At 43.6% G+C, this 14076-nt stretch overlaps 1 protein-coding gene across 5 annotated transcripts in view; it reads right to left on the reverse strand.

The window, feature by feature from the left end:
* LOC136625232 (uncharacterized) overlaps positions 1–14076 on the reverse strand; it is a 71618-nt gene that overhangs the window by 17048 nt on the left and 40494 nt on the right. For 3 of the 5 annotated variants that reach the window (XM_066599273.1, XM_066599271.1, XM_066599274.1), the window contains 2 exons: positions 12377–12709; positions 5925–6038 (listed from right to left, as the gene is read on the reverse strand). The exons of 1 other annotated variant lie outside the window; for it this stretch is intronic. In XM_066599273.1, coding sequence (XP_066455370.1) covers positions 5925–6038; positions 12377–12709 — 447 coding nt within the window. The remainder of the gene's footprint in view (positions 1–5924; positions 6039–12376; positions 12710–14076) is intronic. One more of the 5 variants, XM_066599272.1, reaches the window with a different exon arrangement.

Genomic DNA, 14076 nt, shown 5'->3' on the forward strand with positions numbered 1-14076 from the left:
TTTTACTTTTTTCTTCACTTTTCCGCGATCGCCGTTATCCATTGGATAACGGCGATCGCGCTACCTACAGGAGTTGGGAGCCAGGAGATTTTAAATTTCACGTCCAGAGCCCGAGGGGCTTTATTCTCTGCAGGACACATGTTTTTACGTCCTCAGAGAATAAAGCCCACTTCGGGAGGACGTAAAAACACTATGGGCTGGTCGTTAAGGGGTTAAAATTATCATTCAATCGAATGGTGCTGGATGCCCAGGTTTGAACATATTTTAAGCGACAATTATTGCGTATAAATGGGCCTTAAAGTCTGACTAATTTTGGACTGTACGCACCTATTGTATGGGCAGTAGAAGTTGTGCGGGGATGTGATCACAACTAAATTGGGTTTAGAATTTTAAAGGGCCACTCCAACGAAAATAGATTTCTCCATCTCTGCACCGCTCACCTGATTACCTGTCACACTCTGGTGGTCTCCTCTAAGTATTCAAGCTACTTGCCTGCAGTGCAACCATCTAACTGATGCTGATGCAATGCAACCACCTGTCTGAGGCACCAGCTTGTGAAAATGTTGCTTTCACTTTTATTCGATCCCATGATGCATCAGCTCAGTATTGGCTACAAGCTGTACCATGTTTGCCTGCATAAGGACTGTAATTATTGTTACCTTCTGTATTCATCTAAGCTACAGACCATAAGTATGATTAGCTATGATCTCCTCTATTATAACTGTGTGACAGGAGCTGTGTGCTCGCCATCAGTAGCTGTGACAGGATTACCTGTGGCTCCCTCTAGACAGTTTCTGTGGTAGGAATCATGTAACAGCATCACACAGATTGAGTGTCAGGTCCGGTGGCTCAGGGGGTCTCCGTGCCGGCACTACCAGTCCTCCTACCTGGGCTGCGGCGCACCGGAGTCCCTGTTTTGGTGACCTGTCCTGGCCGCTTTAGTCCTGGACACCGGCTCCGGGTGCGCGCTCCTGTGCACAGGGAGCGTGCGCCTAGTTAGCTGGATTGCTGGACACGCGGTGGGTTCCCGCCCCACACCGCATCCCCGTTACCATGACACCTGGACAAGCTTGTTCTGCACTCGCTGCTTGAGGTCTAGTTCTCTGCTCTGCACTCGCTGCCTGAGGTCTGGGGCTTTGCCTGCCCTTAGCAGGTGCTGGGGGCTGTTTTCCCAGCGTCCGGTGATTGGGTCCTGCTGCTGTCAGGCTCCCCGCCCCAATCAGCTGCTGGGGCGAGAGTTTTGACAGCATTTGAACTGCTCAGTTTCTGTCTTATGTTGCCAGTGTATGTTTGGTCTCCAGCTATACCCGCATTCCCTTGTATTTGACTCCCTGCTGTGACTCGCTTGCTTCGGACCTGACCTTGCCTTCGCCTGACCCCTTGTACCTCGCCTTCTCTTGTTGCCGACCCAGATTGCCTGACCTGCCTTTGTGTTTGTTCCCTGTATTTGTCTGTGAGCCTGATTCCTGCCCCGCATCCCTAGTAAGTCTAGGGACTGTCGCCCAGTTGTCACCCTATGGCCTAGCCTAGGGGGGCAAGTAGGTAGAGACAGGGGTTGAGACTTCCAGTTACCTGGACCCCAGCTCCCTGACATTGAGTAATTGAATAGAAACTGAACACATAACCCCAAGCAGATCTGAACAGGTCAGAATTGAGATCACATGACCATCTGAGGAAAACGTTTCAGATAGAAAGGAATAACTACCCAAGATAACACTAGGTCACTTATATATACTGGGGGATAGCTAGCTAATGAATGAAAAACTATTTCACCAAAGTGGCCCTTTAATGAACAGGACATTAAAAAAAACATCCTCTTCCTCTGCAACCTGACATTTAAACTTTTCAACACTACAAAACCACAAATGCAGAGTATTTCACACTTGTCGGTCCTACAGATCCCCCACCCCCATACTAGCACAAAACAGAGGAGAACATAGAGCTCTGCTACCAACACCACATTGAGAGCTATTCTCCAGCTCCTTGTATAAGATGAGGATCTTCAGGCTCTTCTCCATTTCCTTTACCATTGGGATCATGTAGAAGATGCTTCATCTCTTGGGTCTCGGTAGTTCCTGATCCCCGGAGCGCTGGGCTGCAGTGGACAGGATGTGGTACTGTCTACAGCCTCCACATCCTGTGTCTTCTTCATTGTGTGCGAGAGCTGCAGAGCAACCGAGTGCAGCACATTTACTGTATGGTCGGCACCAGTTGTGATTTATGACAAAAGTTATTAGAAATATGGTTTTAACCCCTTAAGGACCAGGCTGTTTTGTAGCTTAAGGACCAGATACTTTTTAGGGATTTTACCCATGTGGCGGTTTTACTGCCTTATTTTTTTTCCTTTAGCTATCAAAATTATTTTTGCTGCGTTTTTTTTCCCTGCGACATATAGGGCAATTTTTTATATCTTTTTAACTAACTTTTTTTTCCCGTTTTTTGGTTTTATTGGTGGTAAAAGGCTAATAAAATTTCTTTTAACATTTCTAGTTACTTTATTTTAGCGTAAATATACTAATCAAAAAAAAATATGGGGACGGGTTCCTCATTTTGTGTGAGTACTCAGTTATGCGCAATACATTACGTGGCCGTACCCAGGAGAAGCTTGTTGAACACCTTCTGGTTGAGACAACCGCACCTTAGCAAGCTTACGAAGCCTCACATAGCCCCAATTTCATCACCCCATCCCTGCTATTAACCCTTTCCAGTCCAATGTCGGGCCTGCCCCGACATCATCATTTTCCTCCACAGCTCCGATGTCGGGGCAGGCCCGACACTGCAGTGCAGGAGTGGATCTGCACCCGATCGTCAGGCACATCGGGTGCAGATGCACTCCTTTACTGGTCGTCATCGAGGACCCCCGAGGAGAAGGCAGAAAGGGTTTTTAACCCTTTCTGCCCACTGCTTTACACATTACATAGCGCTCAATTAGCGCTATGCAATGCATAGATTCCGGCCGGCGATCATGTGACCGCCGGTGTTACCTGACCCCCGGCGGTCACATGAACGCCGAGCCGGGAGCCTGCACCGTGCAAGGACCTGCTTACCTGACCGGCGTCTTGTGCATTCTCCTTCTGTCTCCCGACCCGGCGATCATGTGTCCGCCAGGTGTCACCTGACCCCAGCGGTCACATGATCGCCGAGCCGGGAGGCAGAAGGAGAATGCACAAGACGCCGGTCAGGTAAGCAGGTCCCTCCCTGCACCCTCCTGAACTCTGTCAGATCAGGAGGGTGCAGGGAAAATGTATTTTTTCTCACCCATTCTCCCAGCTCCAATTTATTTGGAGCTGGGGAGAATGGGTGAGAAAAAATAAATGGATTGGAAAGGGTTAAGTTCAAGAAATACCCCCCCAAAAAGTGTTGGGTTGGCAGCAAGCATGGGAGGAGGAGGGGTACCCGATTTTATTGCCCCATGTGCCCATCCCCAACCAGACCTCTGTAATTACCCCTGTTTCGAGACCAACCACACAGTTTACATTATTATTATCTTTTATCTAAAATTTAGGGAATTACAAAAAGGGCGGGGGGAGGAGATTCTTTTTAGGGAGTCAATTTTTCTTCTGCACAAGTGAGCAATGGGGCCTGGAATTTATTCATTTGGGCCCTGAAAGCCAAAGGGTGTTCCCTGCATTATAGGCCTAGCCATGTGTCCTGTAAGCAGATTGGGGCTGCAATGGGTATGTCTCTGAACACGGGACAAACAGGGGTATCTATTTTGGTTAGCAAGTCTTCATTCATATGTGTGCTGTACAAAAAAACCCGCTGTTTTAAAAATGACACAATTGCCAAAAAATAAAAATCGTAATTTTTTTTCTTCTGCTTTGCTTAGATTCATTCATTCATTCATTCAAAAACTGCGTGGGTCATAATCTGCAGTACAACACTGGATGCATTTGTTAAGGGGTCTAGTTTTCAATATGGGGTCATTTGTGGGGGTTCTCTATTGTTTTGGCAGTTCAACAGCTCTACAAGTGCACAATGGGGCCTAAAACACTCATTTCGGTTTGGGCCCCGTTGGGCATACAGACATAAGATTAGGGCCACAATGGGTATGTCTCTGAACAGAGGACAAACACAATTATCGATTTTGGGGTGCAAATTCTCATGTGTACTATAGAGAAAAATGTATTTAAAATGACATAGTTACAAAAATATGAAATTTAATTTTTTCTTCTCTAAATTACATTAACTCCTAAAAAAAATGCTGTGTGGTCAAAACACCTGACACCCCTCAGTGAATACATTAAGATGTGTATTTTTCAAAATAGGGTCATTTGTGGGGGTATCTATAATTCTGACACTTATGAGCCTTTGAAATCTTAGCTTGGTATAGGAAAACAAAATGTTCTTCAAAATGTTAATAATGTTAAATTTGCATATCTCCTAAATGTTTTTTTAAAAAGCCTAACGTTTTTCCATTGTGCTTCCAGAATAAAGTAAACAGATAGAAATATATATCTCATCAAACATTTGTACAGTATGTTGGCACATATTTGACATTGCAGTTGAAAATGTGAAAAAATTATTATCTTTTTTCAAAATGTTCCCAATTTGTGGCGCTTTTAGTAAATAAATACAAATTCTATCGGTCTACTTTTACCACCTAAATGATGTACAACATGTGGCGAAAAAACAATGTCAGAATTACTTGGATATGCAAAACCTTTACAGAGTTATTCTATGTTAAAGCAACATGTCAGATTTTCAAAATTTGGCCTGGTCATTAAGGCGCAAACAGGCTTGGTCATAAAAAATAGCGGTTCCACTATATTGTCAACAATCCTATAGTGTGTCACATTATATTGTATTATATGTGTTTCTACGAGGACTCTGTGTTTTATCTTATTATAGATCTTTTAATTGTATTTTATGATTTGGTACTAAATTGTGTTTTTTATTTAAATATGATAGAATGAACTAAGAATGAATTCTGAACGTCGTCGTCCGGAGTTTAGGATTTACTAATGAGAGTTAAACTGTGTGAAGATGCTGCAGAATTATACTCTGTTCTGTTGTCTAGCTGGTGAGTGACTATTAGTAGTCTGGTTTAATTTTGTGTTGCTTTCATTCACTGACAACAAACAGATCTTCATACCAGTGGGGAATTGAAGTCGAAAATATGTTAGAAAGTTGTATATACTGAGATTAAATCACCTTCAAATATTAAATACTTAAATTATATACAGGGTTAAAATGCTGAAAAATTAAATACTCCCCTATCCCAACGGCTCTTCACCCAGTGCTGCGGCCACAGTGCCCGTGGCACGGAAGATGTGAGTGAACGTGCCGTACACCGTACACATGACAGCTCAGCCGATCACAGGAGTTAGCAGTGATTCTTCCACGACTGCTGAAGTCTGTGACTGAACGGCCTTGTGCACAATGAATGGCAGACATTGGGGCTGCAGCGCTGCATAGGCAGCTGCTGGGACAGGTGAGTATTCAACGTGGCATCATTTTAACCCTGTATGCAGTTTTTTAAATTTTCCCGAAAAACCCATTAATAAATTATATATTAACATCACATACACACAGAGTAGTGTTGTCTACTCTGCGGTTTGATAACATTGGTGTCAAGACTTCTGTTCTCAACCCCTTTCTACGTGCCCAATATAAATGAATGGGCTGAGGGCATGGTCCCTGTGCCACATGTACATTAGCTTACATGATGACTGATGGCACCACATGTTCCTATCTCATCTTACTGTGGCAGAGAGAAGAAATAATCAAAACTGAAATAATCGCATCTCGCTGTGCCTAAAATCGGTGTATTTAGGTTCAAATGCATTTTGAACGTGTATCAGAAGCTTCAATATGTTCCTATCAGATGGAATATATGTCACCCAATACATGCAATAATCTCTCTTGTCCGCCAAGGTTTGCCCTTTTCTCCCCTGGCCACATTCACTAAAGTATTTCTGTACCTGGATGACTCTTCCCATGTCCGGAGGCCGAAGCTAAGAAGGGAGATAGGATCTTTGTTTTTGGCGCTGTAGTGACACGCGATACATGATGTACATACAGTATGTTTGGCATTGCTATAAATAGAAGGATTAGAGGATTTATTTTGGGGTAAATCTTATGCATTAAACAAAATACCTTAAAACAGAACATGAAAAGATTAAAAAAAGAAAACGTGTTGTTATCCTGAAACTATTTCTGCGTCTCATATTAGATAGATTTGTCATTGTGCGTAACTTTACTAAAACTCATTATAACTGTGGAGTGAAAAGTAAAGCTAAACCCTCATCACCAGGACCACATACTTACATGCTCTGCAGCTACGGATCATCATACAGCTAGTTTTCCCCTTGCAGCCCTGACCTTATCACTACACCGGACCAGGGGAGTAAGTAAAGGCTCAGGGGCCCTGATGCAAAGCGTGAGCTGCCCCCCCCCCCCTCCCTCTATCTGTATCTGTACCGGTACCCATACCTAAACCATGCTGCACAGAGACATACCTTGAAGCTTCTGGGCCCCAATGCAAAATCTGTAACAGGGCCCCCAACTATAATGCTTTATTCATAGTACTGGGCTCCCTATATGGAGAAGAGAGGCCTTATGGGCCCCATAAGGCTCCTGGGCCCAGGTGCAACCGCATCCCCTGCACCCTCTATAGTTACGCCCCTGCACCAGACTGTATCCCCTGTATCTGCCATACACAGTACCAAGCCTGTATCTACACACTCATGGCTGTGACAGGAAGACTCTGCAGCGTACAGCCTCCACACATGAATGACGATACTCTCTCCCTGATCCATTCATTACCTGTGTGCAGTATCCAGGAAGACATCAGTGGTGAAGGGTCAGGGCGGAGGAGTCACAGTGAGGGTCCTGTCCTCTGCCCAGTCGGCTTACTTCTACTTATCATCTGCTGCACTTGTTCTTCAAATAACAGGATATAGACCTGTGGTCACAGAAAGCCCCGCCGTCTGCTGTATACACTCCGTCCGGTCCTGCGGTCCTGTACAGTATAATGCACTTAGACAGAAGCCCTGTGATCCTCATCCAACTATGGAGGATCCACAACTTCCAGCCCAGGACTACTTCTTGCTACTGTTAGGGGATGTTCACACGGGGCGGACATGCTGCAGAATTTCCGCATACAAAACAGGGTCAAATATCTGCACCATTGGGGCGGATTTTGACTTGAAAATCATCTGTGTGTACAGCGCTCACCTCGCATTGCTTGCGCTGTTAATGTGCCCGAGCACCCGCCAGCTACTGGTTAGTGCTGAGCTCACTAGAGGCTGCGGATGACGGGGCGCAATGTATTGGAAGGTAAGGAGGAGCGCTGTAGCTGTTAAAATCAGTGTAGATATGCCGCTGATTCTTGGGTATTTCCGCACTAATGGTGCAGATTTTGATGTAGTTTTTTTATGCGGAAACGCTGAGGAATTCGCTGAGGAGTTTTCAACCACTATTGCCTTCCCCTTTACAGGCTAAATTGCAGTTTATGTGCTATGTACTAAAGAGTAAAAGTGGAAGTATTACTTCCACTATGCAACCCGTTGATCACTTGACTGCTGGGTGCCTCCTGTAAGGTAGAGACTTTAGGCTGTCAGACATATTGTGTGTGCCAGGCCCTAGCTGTGTCTCAGCGTCGATTTTATGTTAGCCCCAGTTGGGCCTGGCTGTATGGCGGCCATTGTATGTAGTTAGCTAGCATTTGTCAGGACCCTGGGAAAGCTGAATGAAGTCAATGTTCTAGTCTCCCCATCACAGCTGCCCAGGTCTTTTGTTGTGCAGGAAATGCTTTGTTCCATTGGCAATAAAATTAGCCAGTCTAATACAATTTACACCAGCCGATAATCGCTGAAAAATCGCTAATCGGCGATGTAAATGTGCGCCCATCGTCTGCTTTTCGTGCACCGCTGGCTGATCATTAAATTCAGTCAAACATAAAATCGTCACTCACTTTTATCAGTAGTTCTCCATGAGGGAGTGCTGATAGCATTGTTTCCCCATGGAGAACAAAGGATCTGAGCGCAGATAATAACCATGGGCCATTAACTGCATTCAGGGAAGGCTTGTTTTGCACACTTAATTGGTATTTAAGTAGCTGAGTAGCTACTTACATGCCAATTACTTTTTATGCAAAATGATAGCTCAAAGCTGTCACTCAAACTGTCCTTTGAGGGATCATTGAGCAATAATCGGCCCGTGTAAACCAGCCTTAACAAGAAAATGCTAATGACCCCTACCAAGGAATTGTGTCACTTAAGGCTGGTTTAGACACAACAATTATCACTCAAAAAATCTTTTGAGCGATTTTTGAGCGATAGTCGTTGTGTTTTTTTTAAGCGCAAGGTGATTGCTCAAACGTTGTTTGATCACCTTGCACTCCAAGCAGAGGATGCAGAAGACAAGCGGGGAGTCCCGTTTAATGTATAAGTCAACCTTGTCCACTTTAAAACTAATAACTCCGAAGATTGTGCTCATAATTCACAGTCCGGGTTCCAGCTTACCGATGATATTGCAACAAGCTGCTGGTGGCAGAGTGTGTATTGGACGCGGCATTGTAGAGCGCTGGAGTGTGTTAGAATAGATCTGGTGTGATTTGAGCTTTAGCTTCGCATGTTTATAGAAGCCTGGAAAAGCTGGGTACAAATCAGCCTGTTTTTGTATGTATGAAATACAAAAACAAAAAACAATGTGAATTGTTTTATATGTCATTATGGAGGACATTGATGGTAAGAAAAAACAAAAATTACAAAAATAAGTTAAAAAAATGACCCCTCTCCAAAGAAAAGGAGGGAAGGGGGTGGGAGTTTAGCAGATATGCTGCTAAACTCCCTCCCACCTATCTTCTTTGTGAGCTACCATTGGCTCCCATAGGAATCTATGGGAGCAGCTGCTGTATTTCAGCCAGGAAGATAATTCTTGAACTATCTTTCCTGGCTGACATAAAAGTACCCCGTCCGAAATGCACTATGTTGGCCAGCCGGGTGCTTTTACGGGGATACACTCATAGGAACGGATCTACACTCATCTGAATAAAGCCTGAAGTTTAGGTCTCGATACGTGTTAAAGTTTTTTGTTTTTTTTCAGCTTCTGTAGTGAGGCTAGGTGGTGTCACCCGCAGCCTGCAGTATCTGTGCATGTAGCCGCTACCATCCGGAAGGGTTGCATCTCACATGTGTGCTCAGTTTTTTTACTTAACTGCTGGTCACTGCCTTCTACTAACTTAAATAAATTCAAGTCTTAAGGTCCAGATGAATTACATCCTAGGATACTAAAGGAAGCAGCAGAGGTAATTGCTGAACCACTTGCCATAATCTTTGAAAAATTCTGGAGAACAGGAGAATACCCCAGAAGATTGGAAATGAGAAAATGTTGTTCCTATCTTCAAAAAAGGGAAGAAGGTGGATCCAGGAAACTACAGGCCTGTGAGCCTGACTTCTATACTGGGAAAGATCTTTGAACAGATTAAACAGCATGTATGCAAGTACTTGGATAAAACTTGATTAATTAACCAGAGCCAGCATGGGTTTGTAACAAACAAGTCATGCCAGACTAATCTAATTTCCTTCTATGATAGAATTACCTACAGGGCAGATCAAGGAAATACAGTAGATATAGTATATCTTGACTTTAGTAAAGCATTTGACAAAGTATCTCATACCATACTTATTGAAAAAATGACCAAATATGGGATTGACACGGCAACTGTTAGGTTGAGTCACAATTGGCTGAGTGATCGTACTCAGAGTGGTCATAAATGGCTGCACATCCAAGTTGAAGAATATATCAAATGGGGTACCACAAGGCTCTGTCCGAGGCCCAGTGTTGTTCAACATTATTATAAATGATCTGGAGAAGGGAATTGATGGAAAACTGATAAATTTGCTGACGACACAAAGCTAGGAAGGATAGCTAACACTAGGGAAGAGAGAGAGAATATTCAAAAAGATCTAGACAAGCTTGCACAGTGGACGGCAACTAACAGAATGGTATTTAACAAGGAAAAATGCAAAGCCCTACATCTGGGCAAGAAAAATGAAAAAAGTACATACAGAATGGGAGGAATTGGGCTCAGCAGCAGCACATGTGAGAAAGACTTGGGTATACTAATAGATCATAGACTGAACATGAGTCAACAATGTGATGTAGCAGCCAAAAAGGCAAACACAATTCTGGGTTGTATTAAGAGAAGCATAGAGTCTAGATCACGTGAGGTCATTATCCCCCTCTAGTTTTCCTTAGTCATACCTCATCTTGAATACTGTGTCCAGTTCTGGGCACCCCACTTTAAAAAAAGACATAGACAAACTAGAGCAACCTCAGAGAAGAGTTACCAAGATGATGAGCGGTCTGCAAATCATGTCTTATGAGGAACGGTTAAAGGATCTGAGAATGCTCAGCTTGCAAAAAAGAAGGCTGAGAGGAGATAATACATAACGGTCTACAGATATCTGAAGGTCTGTCACAGTGCAGAGGAAACAGCCCTGTTCTCATTTGTACAAGGAAAGACTAGAAGCAATGGGATGAAACTGAAAGGGAGGAGACACAGATTAGATATTAGAAAAAACTTTCTGACAGTGAGGGGGATCAATGGGTGGAACAGGTTGCCACATGAGGTGGGGAGTTCTCCTTCAATGGAAGTGTTCAAACAAAGGCTGGTTGATTTAGTGAATCCTGCACTGAGCAGGGGGTTGGACCAGATGACGCTAAAGGTCCCTTCCAACTCTACCATTCTATGATTCTGCTCCCATTCTTCACCCACCATTGCTCGCTGAGTGCTTTTTACATTGGCATATTGTTTTTCTTTTTTGTCATATCTTTCAAGTTAGCACACCGTTTGTGCATTAGTGCTCATGTATTTCATATATCTTGGTTATCTGGGGTAGTGGCCTACTCACGGTTGCAGATACTTGACATATATTTTTGGCACGGGGTTATACATGATTAAAATGAGGAAATCATTCCCATACTTTATTTTAGCATTATTATAGTAATTTTAAAAATAAACTATAAATTAAAAGAAAAAAACTTTTTTAGTTTTTACCCCTAATAAGACTTAAAAACAAAAAAAATGTCAGTGAAATAATAAATAAAAATACAGCCCTATATGTCAAGGGAAAAAAATGCAGCAAAAATAATTTTAGCAGCTGAAGAAAAAAAATAGGGCAGTAAAATCACCACATGGAAAAATCTCTAAAAAGTGTCTGGTCCTTAGGGGTTAAAGGACTTGTCTCATTTTTCTATTATAAAGCTGGCACAGCGTTCAGCTGATTCAGGCCCCAGGTCTGACTTTGGAAGCCCCAGCGGACATCACAAGGGTAGTTGTAGCTGGTCATACATTTCCACTGGCTAATTGAGGGGTTCTTCGGTACATGGAACAGAGTTGACTTATAGTAACATCTTGATTATTTACATTAAAATTGTCATCTTAAAGAAATTTCACATTCTAGTTACTCATATAAACTCATTTTTGCATTATTTTTGCAGGCACTGTTTGTGATGGATGGAGATCCCCAAATGAATTCAACAAACCATCTAGCTGTAGGAGCCCCTATGTAGAGAAAGCAGAGTCACCTTGTATTATATATATTTGCTTACTCTCTCAGACTACAAGCAGACAATTCTTGTACCAAGATTGGAATTTGCTACATATGTATGTATGGTAAAAATCCATATACAGAGAGCTCCCCCCAGTGGTGGCTGCAGGCAACCAAAACTTTATCATGCGTGAAGAGAAGCAGTAGATTTGTGTAATGCAGTGGGCATAGATCCACTGTTCCACTGACTGATTTAGCTTTAGGCTGCTGTATGAAGTCCCTCTTCTTCACTCTTCAACCCCCTTTTTCTGGTCTTTGCTACAGGAAATATCCAAGTCACTTTATCGTTACACTGACTCAGAGGGGTTAAAAGGCAGCGGAGCATGGTACCAATAGAAAATGCAAGGACATAGTCAGTATAACAGGCCGAGGTCAGAACAGGCAGAGCAGAGTTCTTGCAATATGGTAAATCAGGCTGGAAATTAGGGTAGGCACTAATCAGGCAAGATGTAGTCAGAAAAGGTCTGAGGTCGGGACAAGCAGAGTTCTGGAAAGCTAGATATAAGGGTAAGGGTCAAAACCGCATAGCAGGAAGAAATCAGGAAAATTTCCAATGGGATCACTAGGAACCTTATTGCTAAGGTGCCTTTGAGTGGGGGAGGTGCCTTAACAGTAGTCCATTTTTTTCTCAAATCATTTTTTTAAATGTGACATCAGCGTGGATGTGAGTGTAGGTGCTGTATAGAGTGCTAGCTCTGCTGTCATTATCAGACCCTAGTACCTGCCCCCTATACTGACCATCAGTAATGTGCCATCAGCACGGACATGAATCTATATAGAGTGCTAGCTCTGCTGTCATTATCGTCAGCTCTTACCTAGTACAGTGACTTCTGTATAGTTCAGGGATATTTCTTGACTCCTGTAAAACGTAACATTATACAGACAGGAGTCGTTCTTCCTGGCATCTCTTAGGGTCCAGCATCCGCTACGTATGTTCAGATGGAGTCTGGGCTTGTATTCATTCTCCATGATGTGGCGATGACACCACAGAGTTATCAGATTCAGTGGTTGGTCTCCACATTCTTTGTACAGCTTCAGGATGCCATCGTTATGAGGACATTTCATGTAGCAGACAGTAATGTCTGATCCTCTCTGCACATAGACTCTCCCCAATGAGAGTGATGATAGGATCAGGATGGAGAATACACCTGTGTAGACACAAGAGTGGACAAGTTTCTGTCTCAGTCCTTGCTCTTAATTACATAATTGTCTATATTCTATAGTAGCACTACAAGAGAAAATGGCTGCATTAATAAATGACTTCTTTATGGGGTTGTAAAGGCCCATTTACACACAAAAAAAATCTTTCAAACAATCGAAAGGTTGAAGGTTTTAGCGATCTTTTTGCACAGCTGCAATGTTCTTGTCACGGGTGGCGGCAGACTACAATATAATCAGCTGGATCCCCGCAGAGATAACAGCCTGTGGTCTACTGACAGATTAAGCAAACTGCTTTATCTTCAGCAGATGAATGATGGATTTTAAATTCACCTTAAAATTATCATTCAATCGAATGGTGCCACATTGCGTATAAATGGGCCTTAAAGTATGACTAATTTTAGACTGTACGCACCTATTGTATGGGCAGTAGAAGTTGTGCGGGGATGTGATCACAACTAAATTGGGTTTAGAATTTTAAAGGGCCACTCCAACGAAAATACATTTCTCCATCTCTGCACCGCTCACCTGATTACCTGTCACACTCTGGTGGTCTCCTCTGAGTATTCAAGCTACTTCCCTGCAGTGCAACCTCCTGTCTGATGCTGATGCAATGCAACCACCTGTCTGAGGCACCAGCTTGTGAAAATGTTGCTTTCACTTTTATTCAATCCCATGATGCATCAGCTCAGTATTGGCTACAAGTTGTACCATGTTTGCCTGCATGAGGACTGTAATTATTATTACCTTCTGTATTCATCTAAATAAGCTACAGACCATAAGTATGATTAACTATGATCTCCTCTATTATAACTGTGTGACAGGAGCTGTGTGCTCGCCGTCAGTAGCTGTGACAGGATTACCTGTGGCTCCCTCTAGACAGTTTCTGTGGTTGGGATCATGTAACAGCATCACACAGATTGAGTGTCAGGTCCGGTGGCTCAGGGGGTCTCCATGTCGGAACTACCAGTCCTATTACCAGGGCTGCGGTGCACCGAAGCCCCTGTTTTGGTGACCTGTCCTGGCTGCTTCAGTCCTGGACACTGGCTCCGGGCACATGCTCTTATGCACAGGGAGCGTGCGCCTAGTTAGCTGGGTTGCTGGACATGCGGCGGGTTACCGCCCCACACTGCATCTCTGTTACCATGACACCTGGACAAGCTTGTTTTGCACTCGCTGCTTGAGGTCTGGGGCTCTGCTCTGCACTTGCTGCTTGATGTCTGAGTCTCTGCCTGTCCTTAGCAGGTGCTGTGGGCTGTTTTCCCAGCGTCCGGTGATTGGGTCCTGCTGCTGTCAGGCTCCCCGCCCCAATCAGCTGCTGGGGCGAGAGTTCTGACAGCATTTAAACTGCTCAGTT

This window comes from Eleutherodactylus coqui, chromosome 4, assembly GCF_035609145.1.
Source record: "Eleutherodactylus coqui strain aEleCoq1 chromosome 4, aEleCoq1.hap1, whole genome shotgun sequence".
Lineage (NCBI taxonomy): Eukaryota > Metazoa > Chordata > Amphibia > Anura > Eleutherodactylidae > Eleutherodactylus > Eleutherodactylus coqui.